The sequence below is a fragment of the Falco punctatus genome (assembly GCF_963210335.1).
Source record: "Falco punctatus genome assembly, chromosome: 7".
NCBI lineage: Eukaryota > Metazoa > Chordata > Aves > Falconiformes > Falconidae > Falco > Falco punctatus.
This window is the reverse complement of record NC_137587.1, coordinates 30,601,395-30,625,673: the sequence shown is the minus strand read 5'-3', so window position 1 is coordinate 30,625,673 and position 24,279 is coordinate 30,601,395. Positions and strand designations below refer to the sequence as shown.

At 40.2% G+C, this 24,279-nt stretch overlaps 1 protein-coding gene across 2 annotated transcripts in view; it reads left to right on the top strand.

Annotated features, from left to right (window-relative positions):
• Positions 1–24,279, top strand: part of CCDC88C (coiled-coil domain containing 88C) — a 101,989-nt gene that overhangs the window by 56,180 nt on the left and 21,530 nt on the right. For both annotated transcript variants that reach the window (XM_080396687.1, XM_080396688.1), the window contains exons 10-19: positions 283–441; positions 6,424–6,570; positions 7,991–8,135; positions 10,639–10,820; positions 14,363–14,500; positions 17,382–18,452; positions 20,718–20,845; positions 21,756–21,897; positions 22,481–22,669; positions 23,069–23,230. In XM_080396687.1, the coding sequence (XP_080252813.1) occupies positions 283–441; positions 6,424–6,570; positions 7,991–8,135; positions 10,639–10,820; positions 14,363–14,500; positions 17,382–18,452; positions 20,718–20,845; positions 21,756–21,897; positions 22,481–22,669; positions 23,069–23,230 (2,463 nt within the window). The remainder of the gene's footprint in view (positions 1–282; positions 442–6,423; positions 6,571–7,990; positions 8,136–10,638; positions 10,821–14,362; positions 14,501–17,381; positions 18,453–20,717; positions 20,846–21,755; positions 21,898–22,480; positions 22,670–23,068; positions 23,231–24,279) is intronic.

The window sequence follows — 24,279 nt, the reverse complement described above, 5'->3', positions numbered from 1 at the left end:
GGTGAGAGCAGTCTCATCTCGGGCTGCAAATAGCCTAGTAATGCCTGAAGCATATGCAGCATGAGGCATTAGAAATGTCAGGGTGCCAACAGGCTGAACAACCTCTCTGCCACAGAGAGAATTTACTGGCTAGTGGAAGAATTCTCTTCCCCCTGAACTAGGGGAATGGTATTTGCCTATGTTTAAAAGAAGTAAGTATATAAATAAAAATAAAATTTAAAGAACATGCTTTAAAGTATTAACTTGAGATTTTTCTCCCTGCTTATTCCTCACTTCTCACAGAATATCCACCTGGCCTCAGATGCTCGTTCTGCTCGAGCATACAGAGATGAGCTCGACTCGCTGAGAGAGAGGGCAAACCGTGTGGAGAGACTTGAGATGGAACTTGTTCGTTGCAAAGAAAAACTTCATGATGTAGATTTTTACAAAGCTCGCATGGAGGCAAGTGAAAATTGGGAGAATAATTTGCTGAGCAATCCTTAATGTTTGGCTTCTGTTGTGTTACCAGTTCATGTGTCATTTGTCATTGAGCTGACTGTAGCAAAACATCAGAGCAAGTAGAAATTTCATAATGTATGTCATAGTCATTGATTTAGCAACATTAAAACTTCTTTCAGGGGCAAGAAGGACTTGCTAAACTAAGTAGTTTAGCAAAACTATTACTAATAAATAATACCCATTAGTTTTAATACACTTTGCTTAGGTCAGCATTATGTGGCTAAACAGGACAGACCTTTCTAGATGCCTCTTGTAGAGAATCCAGACCTTTAGTCTAGCCTTGAAAATTTACTCTTAGGTAAAATCCCTGTGTTTCAGAGTTGTTCCTTTGACCAGCGTTTTAAATATCATATATAAATTAGCTGAATGAATGTCTGGGTGTTTTTCCTTAGGCATTTGTAGCAAATGCAACAAAGGCTGGGCATTTTTAAGCATGACCTCAGATGACAAATATAACCCACCCCTTTTTGCAGCTGTTGCTTGTAGTAGAAAGGAGATAAAATTTGCATCTTCCCTAGTGCCCTGTGTAAGGTATGTCAATGAGAAACTTATAGCTTTGTTCCAGCACTAATGCTAGTTACTCAGCTTAGTCACCCGCAGCTATGCCCATCCTGGAATTATTAATTAACTCAGGTTGGAATGAACCCTGGTGATCATCTAGACAAACTCATTGCTCACAGTATGGCTGACCTTAAATTTAGGTCAGACTATCCTAATGTTTGGTTCTTTCAGTTCTTTGAGCCATTCTCACCTAAACTCTTGCCAATCCACATATGTAACACTTCAAGTGAAGTCTCAGGACTTGCTGAACACACAAAGGTTCAATAATTGACACCCTCACTATTAAATAAAATCCAGGTCTGAGGCAGAAGAGCGATGTTGAAACTCGCATTTGCCAGGCCTCTGGCTGAGAACGTAGACCTTATTTCTGCTCTATAAACTCTTTGTAGGTGATTTTTTTTTCCTCTCTGACCTAAGGGGCCAGCTAGCTGCTGCTTCTTATGAATAGGTTCACTAAAATGGGTGGATATTAAATGTAGTAATAGACCACAAAAGCCTATCTCCCCGCTCAGTAATTCCAAGTTTACATTAGGAAGTATGAAGCTCTGGCTGTCTCTATTTTCCTCCCTCAAGCGGGCAAATCAGTCGTGCATTAACGTGGCACACTAGCCATCAGCATGGCATCCTGGTATTTCCCTTTTGGCTGTGCACTGGAGTTGCTTACCTGCTGCTCAGATGGTTTAGTTGGAGCTAGGAAAGGAGTTTTTTAGTCTTGTCTTCATCTGAGATTGAGGGAGTAGCTATTTCTGTTCTTGAGTTCTCGGCCTCCTTGCTTGTCCTAGAGCCAGCAGTTTCCTGCTCTGATGCCTGCGTTCTAATCTTGCTCAACATATCATTCAGTAAAGAAACCTCCACTTCAGTTTCAAATTTGTTCCAGCTTCCCTTACTCCCTCTTCTACCCTGTCAGTTTTTGGTGAAAATATTGAATGTCAGAGATGAGTGCTGGCTCTCCAAGGACACCTCCCTGAAATACAATAGTGAGACAAAGAATATTTCCCATCAATACAGCACTTCGCTAATTCTGGCCAAGGTGTGGCCTCTAGCAAAAGTTGCCGCTGCTGTAGGGGCTGAGCTCTTCTAACATGTGGCAGGCACAGCTGTCTGCAGGCTGCTTTGTGGTCTAGAATAGCCAGAGGGTTTCACATTCTCACCACTCCCTCTTCCATCACTGATCAGTCTTGGCACAGCCATAGACTGCCAGTGTTGAGCAGTGGCAGCATCAGGCAAGCTCCACTGGTTTTGTGCTGATACAGTCAGAGGATTCCACAGGGCACTCTTCTGTATTTTTTTAAGGTCATGAGTAGCACAAAGGCTGTGCATGGTAGCCAACTTGCCATGGTCCCTCAGTTTTCTGTCTTTGTCTGAAGTCCTCCACCCCTCCGAAAGAAGAGTTAATGGCTGGAGTCAGTTCAGTGACTGCTCAGTTTCCTCGCACTCCCTCAAAAAAACTGGTTTACCAATCCCAAGCTGCAAAATTTGTGCAGGAATGTAACGTGGTAGAGATTTTTACCACTAGATGGTACAGTGCTGATTCATCTCATGGCATTTACTGGTTGCAGCTGACTTTCTAAGCTCTAAAACAAATCTTAGGGAGGCGCAGCAGTGAAAATGTGTGTAAAATACAGCATAAGCTACTCTTCTATGGTAATGTGATGTCTTAAAGCTCATAGGGTCTTGACAGGGTTGTTAATAAGCAGTGTCAAATCGTTAAGTGAGAAGAAAAAGTGGATTTACGATTGTGCATCAATGCAAAAAGCTATTAACGAGCATTTAAAAATCTTTCTTTTAGTTCATATACATGTTTGGTAGTTTGAACGAAAAATATGGAATGTACTCTGTGTATGATACCGTGACAAGCTTTAGGAATTGCAGACAAGCTTACAAGTAGTTTCTGAAAGCACACAATGCAAACCAGCAGTGGTGGTAGGAAGAGATTTAAGGAGCTATTGCAGAAGGATTGCAAAAGGAGCAAGTCTTTCTCTAGTGAGCATAACACATTTAGGCATGTGTGTTGTTTTCCTTTTCTGTATGTCTTGACAAAGTTGTTCAGAAATGTCATTTTGGTTTGACCATTCTTCAAGGAACATGGAGATCAATATGCTCTGGAGACCTTACTCCTGGGGTGGCTTAGTGACTTTGTAACTGTGAATGCGGGGGAGCATGCTTAATGCAGGGCTTCCTCTAAGGAGGTGCTTCTCTCCAATGTGAAGCTTCCCTCCAGTATTCCTCTCCATTGAACCTTGCACTGCTGCAGCAGATAAGATTACTTTCTGAGGCCAGGGAGTCCGCTTTGCCTCTTCTTCCTCCTGAGTGCAATCGTGTTTCCATGCGGGGTGATAGGAGGAATTTCTGTGAACGTTTTCATCTCACATTTATATGTTTTCATATAGTTGTCCAAGGCAATGTTTGATTGTCACAAGATGTTTACTGTGTCATGGCTCAGTAGAGGCAACTCCTGAACTGCCAGAAAGGAGGGGTTTGAACTCTAATAACTAGGTCTGGATGGTGTGCAAATTCTCTAGTTTCAGATTTAAACAATCTCATTGCTACTTTAGTTTCTAAAAACATTTTCCAGTAGCAGCACACCCTGATTGCGCAACTGCCTACCCTCAGAGGTAATTGTGAGCATGTGAGTACACAATGCACATTTTGAAAGCTATTTCGAATCACAGTGATCCAGGATCAAACCACAATATATAATTTATGTTAGAAATTACAAAAGCAGAATTAAATATGTTAGATATTAAATAATCACAATTTAAGTGATATAAAATGAAGAGGGGTTTAATCCCTTGCCTAGTAAATTCAGTGTATTTAAAAAAAAAAGTAATGAATCCACAGCCAACTATTTTTGCTGTTGATTTAAAAATAAACTCAAAGTTACAAAATAATGTTGGTAGGTTTGTTAGTTAAGAAAAAATAAACCTTAATTCCAGTGGAAGCACCGCCATCACATGACCACCTGGGTCTCAGAAGTGTGATTTGTAGCCAGACACATTTTTAGGTCAACTATGTTATCCCAGCAACTTCTGTGAGATGTTGGTGCTGACATTAGTTAGGACAGTTTTACCTTCCAGGCTTTGAGATGTAACTCTACAAAGCTCTCATGGAGTAATTATTTAAATTATACAAACTTTTCAATATTAAGACAACCTCAGATCATGGATACACCAGTGAGCAACATTGACCTCACCATTGCAGGCAATTCCAGCAGGTTATTAATTTAAGATTTCATCAGAACTGCTTTGAACTGACATGTCTGCCCCTCCTGGGCACTCTATGGAAAGTGCTTCAGTCTTCCATGTATTGCAGCTCCCAGGGATGTGTGGTTTGCTCCTGGATATGTGTATATACTTGGCGCACGTAACTTGACTCTTCATGAAACACTGAAGTAACTAGTTCCTGCTTGGTAGGCAGTTTTGGGAATAGTTCTGACACCGTGTTTTTGAGGTCAGACACCACCTTTTTAAGGCTGTGGTCCAGATTGAGCGTGATGATCTAGCAAAGTAAACTCTTGTTATGTTGCTGTTTCATTACAGGTATTCTGGCAGCTTACATGACACCCAGCACATTTTATGTCATATATTTCCTCTGGTCTGCCATATGGTTAGTGTCAGCCTTTTCAGGCTGTCCACCCCAGAGTGACCCTGTTGGGTCAGACTTGGCCCAAAATGCAGGTTCTGTAAAATTAGAGTTTTGATATTGTTGTTATTATTTTAGTTACTTGCATAGTCAGACATTTTAATTGTGGTAGTTGAACCGCTTCGCAAGCACTGACATACTTGTCCTTTTAATGCTACTGTAGTAGGGAAATTTTTCCTCTCATGCTTTCCAAGTTGGTAACTGACCCACTGAGAGATCAAGGGCAATATGGTACCGCATAAAGTAGACTTTCTGTATTATGCCATCTCCAGTCAAGATCCAGCAAACAACTGATATTACTTGCTAAATAAGGCTATTAAATCATGCCCCCCTGCAATATCAAAAGACAAGAGGAGTGGTTGTCAATCAGACACCCTTAACTTGGGCTTTACAGCTGTCTTTTTTTCTTTTTCTTTTTTTTTTCCCTCTGAATTCCAAATAACTGAGCCACGTAAGGCTTGTTAAGGTTGATTCTACTACCAAAAAGGAGAAGGTGGTTGCTGATAAAGCAGTGAAGGTCATTTGTTCATGCCTGATGATCTTTCAGGAATCTACTTGGTTGGGATTTTTGTGGTCTGAGAGGGCAGATGTGAACACTGATGTCAGCGGAGAGAATATTTTGAAGACAGTTGCCCAGGAATAAACTTGCCAAGCCATAAGCATTTCATCCTGCCTGTGTGCACGTCTTCTGGTTTAGCATATTTCATTGGAGCAGGGGAGGGGATAGGGAGGGACAAAAGCAAAGAAAGACAAACGGAAATTTTCTTTAGAGAATCATATGATCTGCTTCTTGCCCCATTGTAACTTTTCTGGGCAAATATTCTTCCTGTACCCATTTGATCTTAATAATTTAATAAATGTGTTTAAAACATGACCGAGAATACATGGCCAGATTTTATGCTTTAGATATTTCACATTTCTGAAGGTGAGATACATTAATGCACAGACCTTCATTTATTGCTTTGCAAGGCATGTTCAGAGTGCAGTATAATTAACTTGTTTCTAATGCTGTGACTATAGCAGAATAGTAAGTTAAAGTTTTTACTCAGTAAAAACAGATACACAAGCTGTAATGGGTAAGCAACATGGGCTTGTGCAGTTAGTGCTCTTGTGTGTGTGTGCGCTTAACACACAGGGTGTGTGATAAGTGATAAGTATAAAACAGCTTCTACTGTGTAAGTGAAGTAAAATTCTGTCCATGAGAGTGAAACTTTATTAAACAGACATTTACATGTAAGTGTACTGAGGCAAGGATATGAACATAGTATATATTGATGGATAGTGCTCACCAATGTGTTTTGAATACGCTATATCATCCCTTGAAAGTAAATGATCTATTTTGAACTGGGGACTACAGTGAATTGGCTAAGGAAATGGTATTATAACAGTGGAATTGGAATTGAACAATTGTTCTTCTGCATCTTGAGTCTCTTTGGTCCACCTCTTGACCTAGTCTCATATAAAGCAAAAGGAACTCCATTAAACTTAGAAAATCCAGGAAAAAACAATAAGAAATACGATTTTACTTTGCATTAATGACTCACATATATTTAAACATAGTATCATCTCCCAGTAATATACCAGGTAAAAATATTTCTTATGAAACAGAGAAACATATCAAATTTCTTTCTTCTGTTTTGCAATATCAGTTTATGAAAGTCACCTGGTCTATGAAAAGTCAGTTTTTGTAAAGAGGTTAACATTGCTACTTTTTCTCTCTAGGAGTTAAGGGAGGACAACATCATACTAATTGAAACAAAGGCTATGCTAGAAGAACAGCTAACAATAGCAAGAGCTCGTGGTGATAAACTACATGAATTAGAGAAGGAAAATTTGCAGTTGAAGTCCAAACTTCATGATGTAGAGCTGGTATGCACTCTCTTTTTCGTTATGCTATTTTTTTAAAGTTCTATTTTTATGCTAGACCACTGATTGCAGTCACAGAAACCAGTGAAGAAAGACAAATAAATAAACATTGCGTTTACAGAGGTCTTTAGTTTGAAATTTGTGTGCATGAATTCTTGAAATATTGTAATGTTAACAGTGTAAATACTACCAGTACTGCTTTGTGTGAGACTGATGGATTTAATTTTATGCAAGAAGGTGTATCTCAATTTTAAAATACAGGTTGCTCTTGTACGTATTGATAAAGGAGATACTAAAATCTGTCCATTAAGTAGAAATCTCATGGAAGTAGGAAATGAAATCTACTGTAGTAAATGATCTTTCTTATTGCAAACAAAACCCCCAGTGACTTTAAGAATCTATTACTGCTGTAAAAGACACAAAATTCCAGAATCCTTTCTGTGTAAGTCTGAGACATGGCTTATTGCTTCATAGACAAGGAAATGCAAGAAGTGGCAGATTGTCTGCAAACAAAAAGAATATTGGATTTTATAATCCCACTTGAAATAATAAATACTCTTTAATCTTACGTATTTTACTTAACAATCCTTTTATCTCTTACTGTGTATTTTGAATTCTTGTAGATTTACCTGTATAGGGTTTCCAACAGGGTCTGTTGGAAACTAAGATGTTGAGGATGCTGTGTGGAGTTAAGTTTAATGACTGATTCAGGGCATTATAAGGGTCATGTCATACTTTAGCCTTTCAAAAGTGGCTGGTGATTTTGAATTATGCTTTTTTGGGTGATGTGATCAATTTTTGGGTAATGCTTTCTGAAAATTTGGGATCGTATGAGGCATCAGTGCAGCTCCCACAAGTGCAAATGGCCAAAATAGTCAGAGGAATTAATTAAATTCATTCTCCAGATCTGTTTTCTGGGTATTTTAGAACCCAGATTACGAGGCAGATGTTACTTGCGGATCCATATGATTGGATCCAAGTTTGATGTGTTGAATTGAAGAAGCTTGGTAGAATTCAAGATTATATCTGCAGAGTCTCCAGTGTGTCAGTGCATGATACTACATGCTTTTGTAGAGCTTAGCTCTGGAGACAGCTTGAACCCAGCCTGCCTTACCAGTCCTGGCTTGTACTGGCCCTGTCATCACCCAGTATGTTCTCACTCCAGTCACCCTTCCTTGAAGTGTGTCATGGACCTGAGCTGACTGAACAGGGCCAGTTGGGTATCTCTGCACTGTGTTCTGTGGCACATACGGTAGCCCACAGCAAACGTTTAATGGTGTACATGTATTTCATTGTAAAATCACCCAATGTTTCAATAGAGTCTTCTGTTTTCAACGTGTGTTGTGTGTGTAGCAGTTCAGCTGACCCAACAGTCTTACAGATAAGCTGAATATGCATTTTCATTGATGCATGTCTTGCACAGGACCGGGACACGGACAAGAAGAGAATTGAAGAGCTGCTGGAGGAGAACATGGTCTTGGAGATTGCACAGAAACAGAGCATGAACGAGTCTGCACACCTAGGCTGGGAGCTAGAACAATTGTCTAAAAGCACAGATCTTGCAGATAGTGAGTACCACCAGCTGGGGTAGCTGCTGTTGTTTGTGGTCTCTTTCAGAGTAGACAGAAATGTCACACTGGATATTTCTAACTGAATGGCTGGGAGGAGTCTGTGATCTTTAGTATTCTTTAGTACAATTAGTACAGACAATTAGCTGGTCTTTAAGTCCCAGGAAGTAGTAGTGTATTCTGAAGTCATTTATTTTTACTAGGTACTAAAAAATGTAGGCAGTTAAAATAACTGGCTGATTTTTTGGGGTGTTTTGAATGGTTGATTTGATTTCCGTAACTATCACAAACATAACTAATGCTTCCTTCACTAGTCAGGTTTTAGCATTGGTTTCTGTGTCTAACATTCATTCTGTCTGTAATACCAGCTTAAATAACAATGCTAAATGGAATTGGGAAACACAAGCTATTTTGAGCAGGTCAATGTGCAGCCTTTATTGATTACTTACCTGATTCTGCCAAGACTTGCATGTTTGGCTTTGTGTACCAGGAACAGTTTAACTTGAAGACAAAGGAAGAAATTAAGAGTAAGCAGATGTTCAGTTTTCAGTAAAGCTATCTAAAAGAATAGCTTTGTTTTGTATAATAACTGAATGTGTGCCTGACACCAATTGTCAAACCTACTTGCTGTCTAGGATCTGAGTTCTCTTTACTAAGATTAATGGCTAATTAATTGTTACTTTTAATTAATCTTGCAAAGCAGGTTTACTTTAGCCTGAGAGGTGAATGGCGCTCTATACCTCCTTATGTGTAATCAAGGATATTGCTGATTATATTAGTGAGTGGGGAAAAAACACAGTTCTCTCAAAACTTACTCCATCTCAAAATTTGGATGGAGAGTATTTCAGGAAAACTTAAAACTAATTTTCTGGCTTGTTTCAAATAGCAAGTTTAGTCCCCTTCCCGATTTGGTTTCACTAGTGATGTAGTAGACGGAAGGATGCTAGTTAAATTTTGTTCTCTTATTTATTCATTTCCGTTAAGCATAACTTTCAAAATTTGCTCAACAGAGTGGTTTAACAAAATATGGAAAAGGGTGAGATTCCTTCGCTGCACTGATGCTTAGGGTTTCAGCACCTCCAGAACCTCTGATTAAGCAAAGAAAAAAGAATAAGAGGAACTGAGAATGAGAATGTCAGTAATCTTTCGTATTCAGTAGGGGATAAAAGAAAAACAGTGAAGGAAGCCTGAATTAAAAAAAAACCCTAAGAACATGAAACTTAAAATTATTTCACAGAAGTGCTATCCTATTTTTATAACAATTCTGTTTAAGAAGTTCCATTTCAATGCATGTTGCTGTTCTGAATGCAGCTTGTTTGTACAAATAGAGTCAGTCTGCAAAGCTCTTTTGGAAAAGAAAAAAAATTCCTGGATTTCAAGTTGAGTCTGCAAGGGTGGCAGGTAGCAGATTGTACCTGCTGGTTTAGAATATTTTATTCAAAATAATTTAAAAAATAAGCATGGGAAAAAGTAATTTAGATGGGCTTTGCTTCAGGACAAAACTCAACTGGAGTGTTTAGTTAGCTTACTATTAGAGTCTTCATTTAACCAAAACTGTTTGAGTGATGCTCCATAAGAGACAAATGAGATTTTCCCATTCTCAGAAACTTGCTGGTTCTAAAGTGCTCATTTTGCTGTATGTAATAGTGCTGATTATTTAGGAGGAATAAATGATTTTCTGAGATGTAAAGACAATGTTAAAGTCAATTTCATATGAAATGTGGTTTTGCGGTGAAGGGTAGCAATTATTCCATGTGAAACAGAGGGTTGCTCTTATGATTATTAAGGTGCTGAGCAAATAAATGAACAGAACAACGAACCTTTGGTGCTGGGAGTTAGGGCTGAGAGGTAGTGAAACTTTTGATCTACAAACATGTAGAGTAAAATGAAATATCTGTGGTAAATCTTGCATAAATTTTGTTAGTTCTGAGGTTTCAACTTCAGACACTTCTCTCAGATCAACATTCTGATGGATGTCCTGTGCCTGGGTACCTGGGTACCTGACAGCATATTCTCGATGAAGTAGCTGTGAAGATAAACTTTGGAACTCACTTTTGTAAGAATCTTTTTCCATGACTAAATATGATTGAATACCTAATATTCACTAGCTTCTGAAAATGCACCATCTTGCTGGTTTTAACACACACTTCACAATTGTTCACTTTCTACCTCAATTTATTTCCTCTGATGGAAGTTTGAGAGGGTATCAAAGTGTATTTTGCTACTAAAATTAAACATGCTACTAACATGGCTAAAGCAACTTTAAGAAGAGTTAGCAAAGTAAGTACCTTCTAAAATTTTTATTTGTTCAGTTACTTCTTTATTTATTAAAAGTCTTAATTGTTATCTGTGAAAATGGGTTCTGTTTTTAACAGTGTTTACTTAAGCAGTCAAGCTGAAATGGTGAGGATCTGACTGCAGTTACAAGTAAATCTTAAGGACCTGGGAAGGGAGATGTATGTGAATTGGTTGGTGCCACCTTCTGATTCTCATATTTCAACAGCCAGAAAGTCCTTTGTGTTTGAGTTGAATGAGTGTGCTTCCAGTCGCATACTGAAGCTAGAGAAGGATAATCAGAGCTTGCAGAACACAATCCAAGAGCTGAGAGATGCCTCCTTGACCTCCAGAGAGAGCAGCCTAAAGTTTGTGGAACTGGAAAAGGAAAATCAACAGCTTAGCAAAAAGGTAATTTGCTCACAGGAACAAACAGTGCTCTTTGGTTTTTAAACACAGTGCACACAGGGCTGTAGGGCATTCCTGGACTATGGGGGATTGCAGGGAATTCACCCATGTTCTCCAGAAGATTGGGCATGTTTTTGGGCCCATCTATATAATTGCACCCTGACATTCATGTATTCTATTGCCTTCTACTCCACTGCCTACTTAGGTGCATCATTGTAAGATCAACCGTTCCTGTTTCATAAAAGATAATCTTTCAGTGCTCATTTACCTGTGTCAGATTATACTGTTGATTATGTCCCTTTTTCTCATCTAACAGTCACTACTAGATAAGGAACTATGGCCACACTGAACTGTTCTGTTTGTTTAAAAGTTTTAATATTGTTTCCATGTAAAGCAAATAAACCACACAGGTTTTTTTATTTTTTCAAAAATAAAGTCTTTTTTAAAATAAGCTTTTAAATATTCCAGGACTAGGTCTCCATAGTCCTGGATCAACTCTTTTTGTTTGTTTTGTCCTTTTGGCTATTAGAAGTTCTCTAGTGTCTCCCTCTCTGCAAAGATCTGGGTTCTTTTAGTCTTTGTAACAAACATGCAGGTCATCACTTCATAAAAATAAATTTTAATATAGGTATGTTACACTTGTCGTTAACTGTAATTACATTTAGCTCAAATGCCAGCTCAGTGCTTGTCCTTGTGAAACACAGTGCTCAGTTCACCTCCAACCACTAGTTTTATTTTTGTCTGGCTAGTAACTTGCATCCTGAACTCTAATTAATTGAGCCAGGTGCTGATGGGGAAGGAGGGTGCTTGCTAGTCTGACTATGAAAAAAATTCCATGTCAGTTTTTTCCACATTCCTACCTTTGCTAAATTATCCAGAACATGAGGCTCATTTCTCTTTTCCCATTACTACTGTAACCTGTGTGTGTGCTAGACAAAAATACAAAGATTTTACTCTTCTCTGGTCTGCCTATGGGGTAACTGAATGCTTTAAAGGACAAGGGGAGAAAGAATTTGGATATGAAAAGTTGTCATGGATTATCAGATTGTAACTAGCAGAGTGCCAGTTTCTCTACCAAGGAGAACGGATATCCATCACTGGTTCATTCTGGCTTCTGGAGAGATTCTTTTGCCAGGCTGAGAGACCGGTTCTGGTTATTGGTTTTTTTCTGTGAACAAGAAAAACTGTAAAAGTTCAGATTACTCTACCTCTCCTTCCACGCTCCTGTTTATGACCTGTTATGTATGAGTAATTCACTCCAGCTTTAATTTACATGCTTCAAATTTGAGATCAAGGCATATAAAGCACTCAGCAGATACCTGTGGTGTAGAGCAATTTAAATCATTTGAACAACTGGGGGCAAGCTCTGGCTTTGCCTCAGAAAAATTCCTGTGGGCACCTCTTGTTATGGTACTGTACTGGTGCCAACAGTTCTGATTCCAGAATTAGTCTGATGTTTTTAATGATGATGAGTGTGTTGACATGATGGGGTCACCTACATGGTCTGATAGTTACATAAGGCAAAAAACTGGTGGGGAGTGCCTGTGTGGTGAAAAGGGGGCCTTGTACATATCAGACCAACGAGGAAAAAAATGGCAGTTAAAAATAATTGCTAATAAAAGCAATTGTAATGTTTGAACTCTTCACCAAAGGAACACAGAATATGATGGGAGCTGTTGACTGAATGCCACAGGCCAGTTAGTTGTTGATGGACTTCACCTATCATTCAGGGACATTTGGAGGAAAAAAAAAAAAATAGTAGTAGATAGTATTCTATAGTCTGTGAGGCATGCAGTTACCTCTGAATGTACAGAGACCTGATGTGTAAAATAATTTGATTTGAGATGTTTGAATTTGTTGTTTTCTATTGTTTTTTTTTAAAAAACTGTTTCTCTAACATGTTTTTTTTTCTCACACATGTATCCTCTTAGAGGGTATGCATGCCCGCAGGGGAGTGTGCTAGGGGAAGTCTGTCTGATTCATTGAAGAATGTTTACTACAGTAGGCAGAGGAGAGAGCAAGGGTTCTTAAGGACTGTTAAAGACAAGCGTGTATAAAGTCACAGGACAAGAGATAAAAAGTGCTTTTCTCAGATGTTGTGTGCCTGTGGAGTTTTTTTGTAACTCCTGAGATACCCCTATTAAATTCTTGCCTCCCCAAAGTTGTTTAAGTGGGCTCAGATTTCACCCACTGTGTGAGACTTTCAAAAATCATTGTTTGAGTATGCTTGGCTATCTACTGATCTAGTGTTTGGAAGGATCACCTAGCCAGAACAAGATTATTCAGGTAGTAGAAGAAGAGATGATACGAAGGAAAAGTCATGTACGTCCTTTTTTCCTTTCTTGCAATCTTTTCAGAGAAGCTAATAATAGAAAACCCTCATTTCAGACACAGTCAAGTAGTAGCAGTCCAAGTACCTGTTTTCTCTGCATTCCTGACTTCTTGGACTGAAACTAGCTGTACACAGTAGTTTCTTGCTTGCCTCCAGTTTTCTGGGAGGTGCTAATGAAGACCAGCTATTGCTGAGTTGCTGAGTTTGTTCCAGCTTTCTCTGAACAGCTCCTCTGAGAGCGATGAACCTTAACGTGGTTAGGTTTCTAACTGTTAAATCCTTATCTCCAATCTGGGCAGCCTCTGCTTGTTTAAACACTTCCCGTAATGAGGCACATGTTGACTTAGGCAGAGCCCAGCCTCCAGCTATTTCCCACTTGTAAGAATTATTGTTAATATCTTTTGCATTGACATTTTCACTGTTGGCAAAGTTTGTAATACAACACAAAAAGATGAGCTGATACTTGTGCAGAGCTGTAGGTGCTCACAGTACTTTGCAAGCATAAAAAAGAATCATTCCTGACTTGGAGAGCCTAGCTTTCTGAACCTCTTCCTTCTAAATACTGAAGAGCTACTGCTTTCCAGTGCTTGCTACTTTATGAGTACAACTTTCAAAAGGAGGGAGTAAGAAGACACTGTTCACTGTAGGACTGGGACCTTATTTGCAAGTCTTTCAAATCCAATATTGTCACCTGCTGGGGAAAGCAGAGGGCTAGCAGAGCATAGAGAGGGGGAAGGTCAACTTGGAAATTCCAGTGCTTTTCCTCTGTTCCTGATCATTATTTTTTTTTTAAATTGTGTTGCTTCCTGCATTGTCTTAATAATTCCCTCCACATTCACTGGTAGATGAAGGCTATCAGTGATGGAGAGGCTAGGAGGAAGGAAGACCCTCAGAAGGGTGAGCACCAGAAACTTAATCAGTCACTGATGACAGGACCAAAACAGGGCATTCAGGCAGGCAGGTGAAGCATTTCTTACTTCTGTACCTTATACGCTCTGATCTTAACAGGCACGAAGGAGATTCTTGTCACTGTGAGAAAAACAAAACTTCCATTTCCTCCTCTGAGACTGGCAAGCTGCAGAAGGGAATGATTACATCTTTCAGCCATAGTGCCCATCTTGTTCCTTGCTGGTCTTCAAAATAACTTAAAGTTACTAAATAGTCATTGTGTTAAGCTGTGGCTAATGTGTTTTGATGCATTCTGTCCACACAGATTGAGAAGCTGCAAAACCAAATTGAAAAAGAGAAGCAAAGTAATCAAGATCTGGAGACCTTGAGTGAGGAGCTGATAAAAGATAAAGAACAGCTACAAGTCGTCATGGAGACTCTAAAAGCTGACAAAGACAGACAGGTACAAACTTCACAAATGTTAATATGAAAGTGTATGCCCAGTAGTGGTAATTAAGTGATGCCATTTAGAACTCTGGTTCTTTCAGGGAAGGCAGGGCAATTAGAGAGCTGTTAGGTGGAGGCTGAATTTCATAGAATCATTTAGGTTGGAAAAGACCTTTTAAGACCATTGAGTCCAACCCTTAACCCAGGACTGCCAAGTCCACCACTAAACATGTCCTTAAGGGCCGTATATATGAGTTTTTTAAACACCTCCAGGGATGGAGATTCAAGTACGTCCCTGGGCAGCCTGTTCCAATGCTTGAGCACCCTTTCAGTGAAGTTTTTCCTAATACCCAATCTAAACCTACTCTGGTGTAACTTGAGGCCGTTGCCTCTTGTCCTGTCGCTTGTTATCTTGGAGAAGAGACTGAGACCCACCTGCCTACAGCCTCTTGTCAGGTAGTTGTAGAGAGCGATAAGATTCCCCCCTGAGTCTCCTTTTCTCCAGGCTAAACAACCCCAGTTCCCTCAGCTGCTCCTCATGGGACTTGTGCTCCAGACCCTTCACCAGCCTCATTGCCCTTCCCTGGACACGCTCCAGCACCTCAGGGTCTGTCTTGCAGTGAGGGGCCAAAACTGGACACAGGATTTGAGATGCAGCCTCACCAGTGCCCAGTACAGGGGGACAGTCACTGCCCTGGTCCTGCTGGCCACACTGTGTCTGATACAAGCTGGGATGCTGTTGGCCCTCTTGGCCACCTGGGCACACTGCTGGCTTGTATTCAGCTGGCGTTGACCAGCACCCCCAGGCCCTTTCCCACCAGCAGCTCTCCAGCCACTCTGCCCCCAGCCTGTAGCACTGTGTGGGGCTGGTGTGACCCATGTGCAGGACCTGTCACGGAGCCTTGTGGAACCTCATACAACTGGCCTCGTCCCATGGGTCCAGCCTGTACAGATAGCTCTGCAGAGCTCTCCTGCCCTCCGGCAGATCAACACTCCCTACCAACTTGGTGTCGTCTGCAAACTGACTGAGGGTGCACTCAATTCCCTCATCCAGATCATTGATAAAGATACTAACCAGCACTGTCCCCATACTGGGCCCTGGGGAACACCGCTTGTGACCGGCCCCCAGCCAGGTGTAACTCCACTCACCACCACTCTTTGAGCTCAGCCGTCCAGCCAGTTTTTTACCCAGGGAAGAGTGCACCCATGCAGGCCGTGAGCAGCCAGTTTCTCCAGGGGAATGCTGTGGGAGATGGTGTCAGAGGCTTTCCTAAGGTCCAGGTAGACGATGTCCACAGCCTTTCCCCCATCCACTAAGCGGGTCACCTTGTCATAGAAGGGGATCAGGTTAGTCAAGCAGGACCTGCCTTTCATAACCCCATGCTGGCTGGGCCCTGAACCCTGATTGTCCTGCACGTGCCACGTGATGGCACTCGGGCTGATCTGCTCCATAACCTTCCCCGGCACCCAGGTCAGGCTGACAGGCCTGTAGTTTCTCCGGATCCTCATTCCTGCCCTTCTTGTAGATGGGCATCACATTGACTAACCTCTAGTCAGTCAACTGGGAACTCCCCAGTTAGCCAGTAATTTTTTTCAAATGTAAGTAAAATGCAAAAAAGTACAGCATATTTTGCTAGCTACTTCTCCTGTTACCATAGGGGGATCTTCAGGCTGTTGTAAGGACAACGCTTCCCTCTGCGGGGAAAAAAGGCCTGGATCTTACTAAATGGGACACCGGTTGGTTTTAGGATGTGCAAGTAAAGCTCCATTTTTATTGCCGAAGATTGGTCTTCTGCCAGCTGTGTGTCCTCATTTGGTCTGGTGGAGGGTTTTTTAGCCACCCAACATTTTTGCTGTATTTTAAAAAGATGGTGAGAAAGCATTTATGTCTTTTGGGTTGATATTTTAAATGCACCTTAGCTTTTACTACTGTGCTGCAGTTCATATGCAATGCCGTGAAACTATCCTATTAAAGTTTAGTGCAAGGTGTCATCTATATTAATCTGACTAGTGAAGGAAATATAGGCACAGATCGTTGGAGTCTGGTCTGTATATTTGCAGCCTCTATTAAAATTTACTCCTGAGTTCTGTGGGGTGAAGATTAAATAAGAAGATACCTTATTTGGGTAGTGCTTTTCATCTTGACGGATTCTTACCTAGACTTCTGCCTGGGAAACTGCACTTTACCACCAGACTCCTACATTTCGTTAGAACACATACAGACTTTGTAGTAGTACTGAATGAATGCTTCACAGGTAGGGCAGAAAGTAAACCCAGAAGTATTCTTAATTGTCAGGAAAGGGCAGGGTCTGTTTTTTCAGGTCTAAGTTCTTTTTGATTTATGTGGATGTGTATAGGTAAGAATCAAATGCAAACTGCAGACTAAGTCACAGTTGCTTCAGCTGAAAGGTGACCAGTTGGGGTAAGTGTACTGTTCTTACAGGAAGTGTATTCTTAATGAGATCTATAATTGCTGTAAATTTTCAAATGTTTTGGGGTTTCTGACACCTTATCGGAGATAATCTGTGTCTTCGGATCCCAAAGATGAATGTAAACCTAGATAGAAAGATAAGCTTTATTAGGAATGGTTCCTAACAAAGCACATTCTTCAAGGTGTTCTCTGAAGGTTTCCTGTCTACTTTCTCCCTGTCTTGAACTTCTTAGCTGGTAGCAGGAATATAACACTTTTTAATTTTTTACAATGGTGGGTTACCGGAGGTAACAATTTTTTTCATTAGTTTTGGTTTCTGGGTTTAGTCAGTGAAAACTGTTGAGAAATTTGTCTTGGATTAAATGGATGTGGTTTTGTTAACAGTTGTCTGCTTCAGGACTAATTTATACTGTGCTTTGTAAGGTAGATGAGTAACATTTGCTTGACTTTTTTTTTGTTTATGTAGATAAAGGACCTTAAACAAGAAAATGATCACCTTAATCAAGTGGTCTTATCCCTGAGACAAAGATCTCAAGTGAGCAGCGAGGCAAGAGTAAAAGATATTGAAAAAGAGAACAAGATCCTTCACGAAACAGTTACAGAGACTAGTAGCAAACTGAACAAGCTGGAATTTGAGAAGAAACAATTGCAAAAGGATTTTGACCAGGTTAAAGAAAAAGTGGAAAGAGTGGAAGAAATGGAAAAAGAGCTCCATCGGCTGGAGAGAGAGAATGAACAGCTTACAAAGAAGGCAGCAGCGATGAAAATAGTGACAGAAAAAGTGGAAGTTCTTGAGCAGGAGAATGGGAATCTGGAAGTGGAAAATAGGAAGCTAAGAAAATCCCTGGACACATTGCAGAATATTTCTATCCGGCTTGGGGATCTGGAAAGGGACAACAAGCAATTGGATGAAGAAAATCTGGAGCTTAGGAGAGTGGTGGAGACCATGAGATTTACCAGCACAAAAATGGCACAAATAGAAGCAGAAAATAAAGATTTGGAGAGGGAGAAAGAGGACTTAAGAAAAAATGTGGAAATATTAAAAGCAATGAGCAAGAAGTCGGAGAGGTTGGAGCTAAGTTATCAGAGTGTCAACTCTGAAAACCAGAGACTTCAGCAAATTGTGGAGAGCAGCAGCAAAAAGATCCAGGAGTTAGAAAAAGAAGTACAAGGAATGGAGAGTGAAAATCAGGTCCTCCAGAGAAACCTTGAGGAGCTAAAGATTTCTGCCAAACGGCTGGAGAGGTTAGAAAAGGAGAACAAAACCCTAGAACAAGAAATGTCTCAGCTTGAGAAAGACAAAAAAATGCTGGAGAAAGAAACGAAACGGCTTTGGCAGCAAGTGGAGCTGAAAGATGCTATTTTAGATGATAGTACAGTAAAGTTGGCAGTTGCTGAGAAAGAAAACAAGACACTAGAAAAGGAAATTGCTCGATTCAGAGATTCATCTACTAAGCTGAAAGAATTTGAAAAGGACAATAAAGATCTCCTAAAGCAAGTTACAATTGATAAAAGAACACTAGCTACATTGAGAGAGGTAAGGAAAAATAATACTAATGTTTTTTTATTTCAGCTCTTTGAAGTACCAAAGGGAGACATCTGTCCCATGACTAGTTAATACTTGAGCTAGGATATCTTCACAGCCTTAACAGCCATTGCTGGATAGTGTGGCCTTGGAAAGTGGAGCATACCAAAAACTGCAGTGTACCACTTGGTGTCTGCAAACACGTCTCCAAATGACATCTTTTCTCATGCAGAATAGGGTTTTAACACAGCTCCCACATGGTAGCTGTAAACCAAAGACTCTGATACTTTTTCTAACTCTGTGACCACAAAATTGTTTGCTAACATGAGAACTCCAGCAGAGAGACTGACTCTTAAGTGTAGAAATCGGAGCACCTATTGAGGATACATCCCTGTCCTAAAACAGACATAGCCAAGACAAGAACCATCCCAGATGACCAACCTAACACTTTCAATAACAGCTGCATCAAGTTTTTGCTTTACAGCTATCTACAGTGTTTTCCTCCAAAAGATTCCCTGTGGAGTGAGAGCAGCTCTGATCTCTTCCAGCAGCCCTCTCCACTGCAGAATGCCCTAATTGCACTTTTCCTAGTAGTGATCTTTTTAAGAATACACACCTAGCATTAGGATATTGGCAAACTAATGATGTGTGTGCCAAGAACCTGACACTTTTACAAGTGGCCTATGAGTGGATTCAGGTTATTGCCATGTGCTCTCATTGCCTGCCCCAGCTGCTGTTGTCCCACCAGAAACAGGATTCCTGTGAAAGAGCATTCAAAAGAAAATGGTCAATGCTGCAGTGAAATAAATAAGTTTAGCCAGACTAATGCAGTAAGCAATTACTTACTTGGAAGATTTACTTTTATTTTACGTTTGGAAGCATTAGTGTAATTTTGAGGGGGGTAACAAAAGTTCTATCACAAACATTTGAAAGTCCCGAGTTGTGTTTCTATCCAACTTTCCTTAAAAATAAGTAAATAATAGCATTTCTGAGAAGGCTCCTTTTTAATCTTTCCCTTCTCATACTTCTGCAAATTTCCAGTGGTACAGACCCATACAGAAGCGTATCTTCTTTTCCTTAGTTACTTTGTATAGATACTACAGAAGGAGTTCATGGGTGTTGAAGGAACTTGTTCACAGACCATGGACTGGCACTGACCTTAACCTTACCTTTTTTTTGCTGGCCACGTGAATGAATATGTGGCTAAATTTGTGATATCAGAGTATTAGTGAATACCTATAGTTTATGTTTAACAAAGGATTATTTTAAGTGTTATTCTCACTTCTGTTTGATATCCAGGATAATTTTCTTCCTTACTTGAAGTGCTTTGGTAACTTTGTTGTCCTTTCTTCATGCCTTACTTAAGAAAACTTCTGAGCAGCCCCATGAGCAATGTAGTTCTCTATGGTACATTTGCATTTCAGAGAATTTTGAATGGCAGGGATCTTTGAACTTGGCTATGCACCAAAAATGATTTGTCCTTTCTAAACATGCAGGCTGCAGTTATGTCTTCTCAGGCCATTTCCATGCAGCCCTCGCTTTACTGGCATAACAGCAAATCATTTTCCCAATATACCTTCACCAAACTCCATCAAATTTCCTCCTTGTCTGGTTCTGCTTAGGTTTCTTCCAAAGAAACCGAAATGAAACCAGAATGGGTGAGTAGATACCAGAATAAGTGACAAAGCTCTCCTGTCCCTTACACAACAATGTCATTATGCTTTTTAATTTTGGCAGTAGTTTACCGTATGTCAGAACTCAGAGTCAATAGTGAAAATGCACTATTGCCAAGTCCCTTTGTCCCTTAACCATATTATCTCAGGAAACTTTCATACTGATGTTCTGTCACTCCTGTGTGTGTGTGCCAGTGTTGCTGGGCTTTTTGTCCTAGCTGAGAGGTGGGAACTCCCTCTGCTGGTGTTCCCTCCTGACCTGCACACATCCCTTCTGTGCCACAAGGGCAGGATGTCTCCTGGCCTGCACATATTCCTTGTTTTGGCAGATGGGCAGGATGCCAGCGTTGGCAGATGTAATTCAGTACAGTGAGTGGGACAAAGGCCAAAAGTAGCATTCTTCAGATTTATTCCAAGTAAACTATAAATAAAAGCGATTAGTTTAATACTGCACTCTGCTGTCACCAATAAAGAATTTTAGCTGACCTTCTTGGAACTAGGATCTTATCCAATCACTTTTTTAGCACTTTTTAAAAAAAACTATAGTGCTGGGTCATTATCACTACCCTTTGCACAGCAACTAATCATGTGAGTGCTCTTACAGGATTTGGTCCTGGAGAAGCTGAAGAGTCAACAGTTGTCTAGTGAGCTGGACAAACTGAGCCAGGAACTGGAGAAGATAGGATTGAACAAAGAGCTGCTGCTACGGGATGACAATGGCAATGGTGACACGTAAGGAAACTGAGCTCTCACAGTCATTCTTCTGGCTCTGCAGGCTTTTCCTCAGCCTAACACAAGCCCTTTGCCTTTTTTTTTTTTTTTTTTTTTTAATTGGTTCTTACCTGTCTCACTCCAGTTACACTTAGTAATTTTGAAAATAAGGCTTACTTTTCTGTAGCAAGCTTGGCAGTATACTGCAAGTTTTGCAAAACATTTTCTTGGATGGAAGGAAGGAAGAAATGCCATTTTCTCTCTCCATGCTAGCCAGCATTACTACAGTCCCTCTCTACCCCCCCAGCAGCTGGGAGAAGCTGAGTAGCTATTTCAGTGTGTATTCCTCCTCATAGTCTCTTTACAAGTAAGAACAGTGCCTGTTGAAGTGTCTGTCATTACTCTGTAATTGGTGATCCAACCACCTCTTAACGTAAACATAGATGTTGCCTAAGAAATTCCTGATTGTAAGGAATTCTTTTGCAAGTCCTGTAGTAATGAACAAAGAAACCTCAATAACCCATGTCTACATAGGCCTCTTGGTATGGCCTAAATAGAGAAACATACCTGTCTTGTAGGAGTCTTTAGAATCTACTGTGGATTTTTCTCCTTGTCAAGAATGTACAAAAGAGCCGTGAGAATAAATTTCTGCACTGTAATTAGGGGAAAAAGAGAACTTTCTTATATGTAGCTCTTCGATTTCTGTAGAACCGTACTGGCATTACCTCTATTAAAATTGATTGGTTCCAAAAGCATGTTCCTCAGCTATAATATATCAGTAGTAATCTGCGGCAGTAAAGGAAATAATTTTGCTGAAGAAGCAAACACATAAAATGTAACATGTGAGATTCAGAATGGGTGAAGTCCTCTAGATAGATGGTGGCTCATATCCTAGTGGCTGGCACTGGAAAGCTATTCTCATGTCTTTCAGAAAATACAAGATTCTGGAGAGCAAAACTGAATCGGCACTAAAAACAACACTAGCTGTGAAAGAGGAAAAGATTGCAGTGCTGGAAGCTCAAGTGAAGGACTTTCTGAACTTGAACCAGCAGTTACAGAATGATCTAAATGTGGTAAGAGGTTAACTGAATTTTATTTGTTCACAATGTGGTTCTGCACATTCACATGCATATTTTTTTAACTCGTCAAGAGCAAGTTATCTGTTATAGAAATACTCCCCACGCCCCATCCCATATGTGCACTTCCCAGAAACCTTTTATGACTAGTCTGCTTTCCCTTGTCCTTTTCTATATAATGGCACCAATTTCAGGAAAAATTGTTGGGCTGGGGGCACAGCAAGTTTTTTTACATAACCACCATTTGCAGATCTCTGTTTTCCCATGTTTTTTCATTGCCATGTTCTTGCTTTTTCTGCATTGTTGAATGAAAGCATAGGCTGAGCAAGACTGCAGTTGGAACATCTCACCTAAGAACAACCTGTTTGTTAGGTGACAGTGAGCTTGAGTCAAAGGGCACCTGACTGGAGGTCAAGAGACATGGATTCCTTCCTGTCTGTGTCTCTGCTTCCCCATCTGTTGAATGAGGGTACTGGTTCTTGAACCCCTTAATGTCCCTGCAGGGCAAGAGAGGAGCTGCATATTCCATCACTAATTTAAAATCCCACTGATAAACCAGTATTGAATGTTGGCTTTGCAGATAAAGAAGGACTTTGATGCACTGAAACAGACTCAACAGGATGGGCATTATGCTCAGAAGTCACTGAGGTATTCTGCAGAGAAACTCATTCCCAACCACCAAATGAATGAGAAACTGGAAACGGGGCACCGGGAAGCTACCGTGGAGCTGCTGAAACTGAAGGACAGGGCAATTGAACTGGAAAGGAATGTAAGCCTTCTCCTGTTACCTCTCAGACTTCCCTTGCGATCATGAGTGGGTTGTTGGGAACTGGATTTTTGAGCTTATAGGAATCTGATGGATTTATTGGAATTTTTTGTAAGTCTACCAAATTCCTCAGGTATTTCTTAGGACTGCATGGGATATATGCTATATATGTCTTGTATAAATGATACAATGGATATATATGTGTGTGTGTCTTGTATGACATTATTGCAAGGATTAATCCTGTGTATAATATCTTCATTTAATGCTGGAAAGAGTTTGCTTTTGCACATCTGTTGCAGAATGGTTATTGTTAATTGGTTCTCATCTTTGATAGAACTCCAAATGGTCAGGACAGCTGTTCCATTTCTTTCTGTCACCCCTTCAATGCCACCTCTCTTTCAGAATGCAGCCCTGCACACTGAGAAGCAGCTGCTTAAAGAACAGCTGAAACATTTGGAAACACAGAATGTCTCCTTCAACAATCAGATCCTGACACTACAGAAGCAAAATGTCTTCCTTCAGGAGCACAACACTGCCCTGCAGACACAGACAGCCAAACTCCAGGTCAGGACAAACTTGCACCTCTGTCAGGAGACTGGATTTGATTATAGTAATGTGGAGAAGATGACTGCTAATAAGAAATTGTTTGTATTGCTAGGCTGATGTTGATGATGAGGCCCATAAGGTGGAGCTTAGTTTGAGGTCTGAATTTCTCCAAGCTAGGTGGGAAATAGGCTCTGTAGCTAATGTCTAGTAGCCATCTTCATTAAGAAGGTAGGTAGTTAGAGAGAAATTTTTGAAATCAATATAGCAAAATCCAGATGTGTTGTTCCAGGAGCTGCATTTCTAGAATAAAAGATCTTTGCTCTTTTGTTCTGTTAATGCTATGCCTGTGAAAGAGCTTGGAAGAAATGGGAAGAGGACACAAGTCAGCTCCCAAGAGGCATTGTAGCAATGAATTCCAATCACAATTTTCATACTTTCAGACAAAATGTCAAAGTTGCCTGTGGAAAATGAGCACTCTTAAACATTGCTTTCATTTTTAAAAGATAAGCTTAGCTTGAGAAAGAAAACAGTTTTAAAGAACAACATTGGATTAGCTCTGATTTTTTTTTTTAATGTGACTTTCCCTTTTCAACCTTTTCCTCTTGCATGTTCACAGATATTTTTTTTTGTTCTCTAATCATTTCTCATCTGTAATTGACGTATATAAGCAACATATAAAAGCACTACCTGTGTACTGAAATAAGAGTTGTTAAGAGTGCTGCTCCATACACAGTAGTGCAGTTAATTTTGTTGAGTTTGGGTGAACTTAATTTTTCATTACTTGTACACAAATATAGGATAACTTTTAGCTTTGTACATGATTGTTGGAGATGCAGTTCAGTTGCAAGTATTCTAGCTCATCTTGGTCTTCAGGCTCAAGAACTTTGCTGGTAAAACAGTGTTTTTTTCAGTTTGGAGGTTATCCTGATAGTTTTCAGAGTGCTGATAGCATGGCCTTGTATGGTGCACACTACCAGCAATAATACCTAAATGATTCCAAATTGTCCACAGATGCCTTAAGTCTACAAAGCAGTGAATGCGTTTTTGAATAACTCTATACAGATACA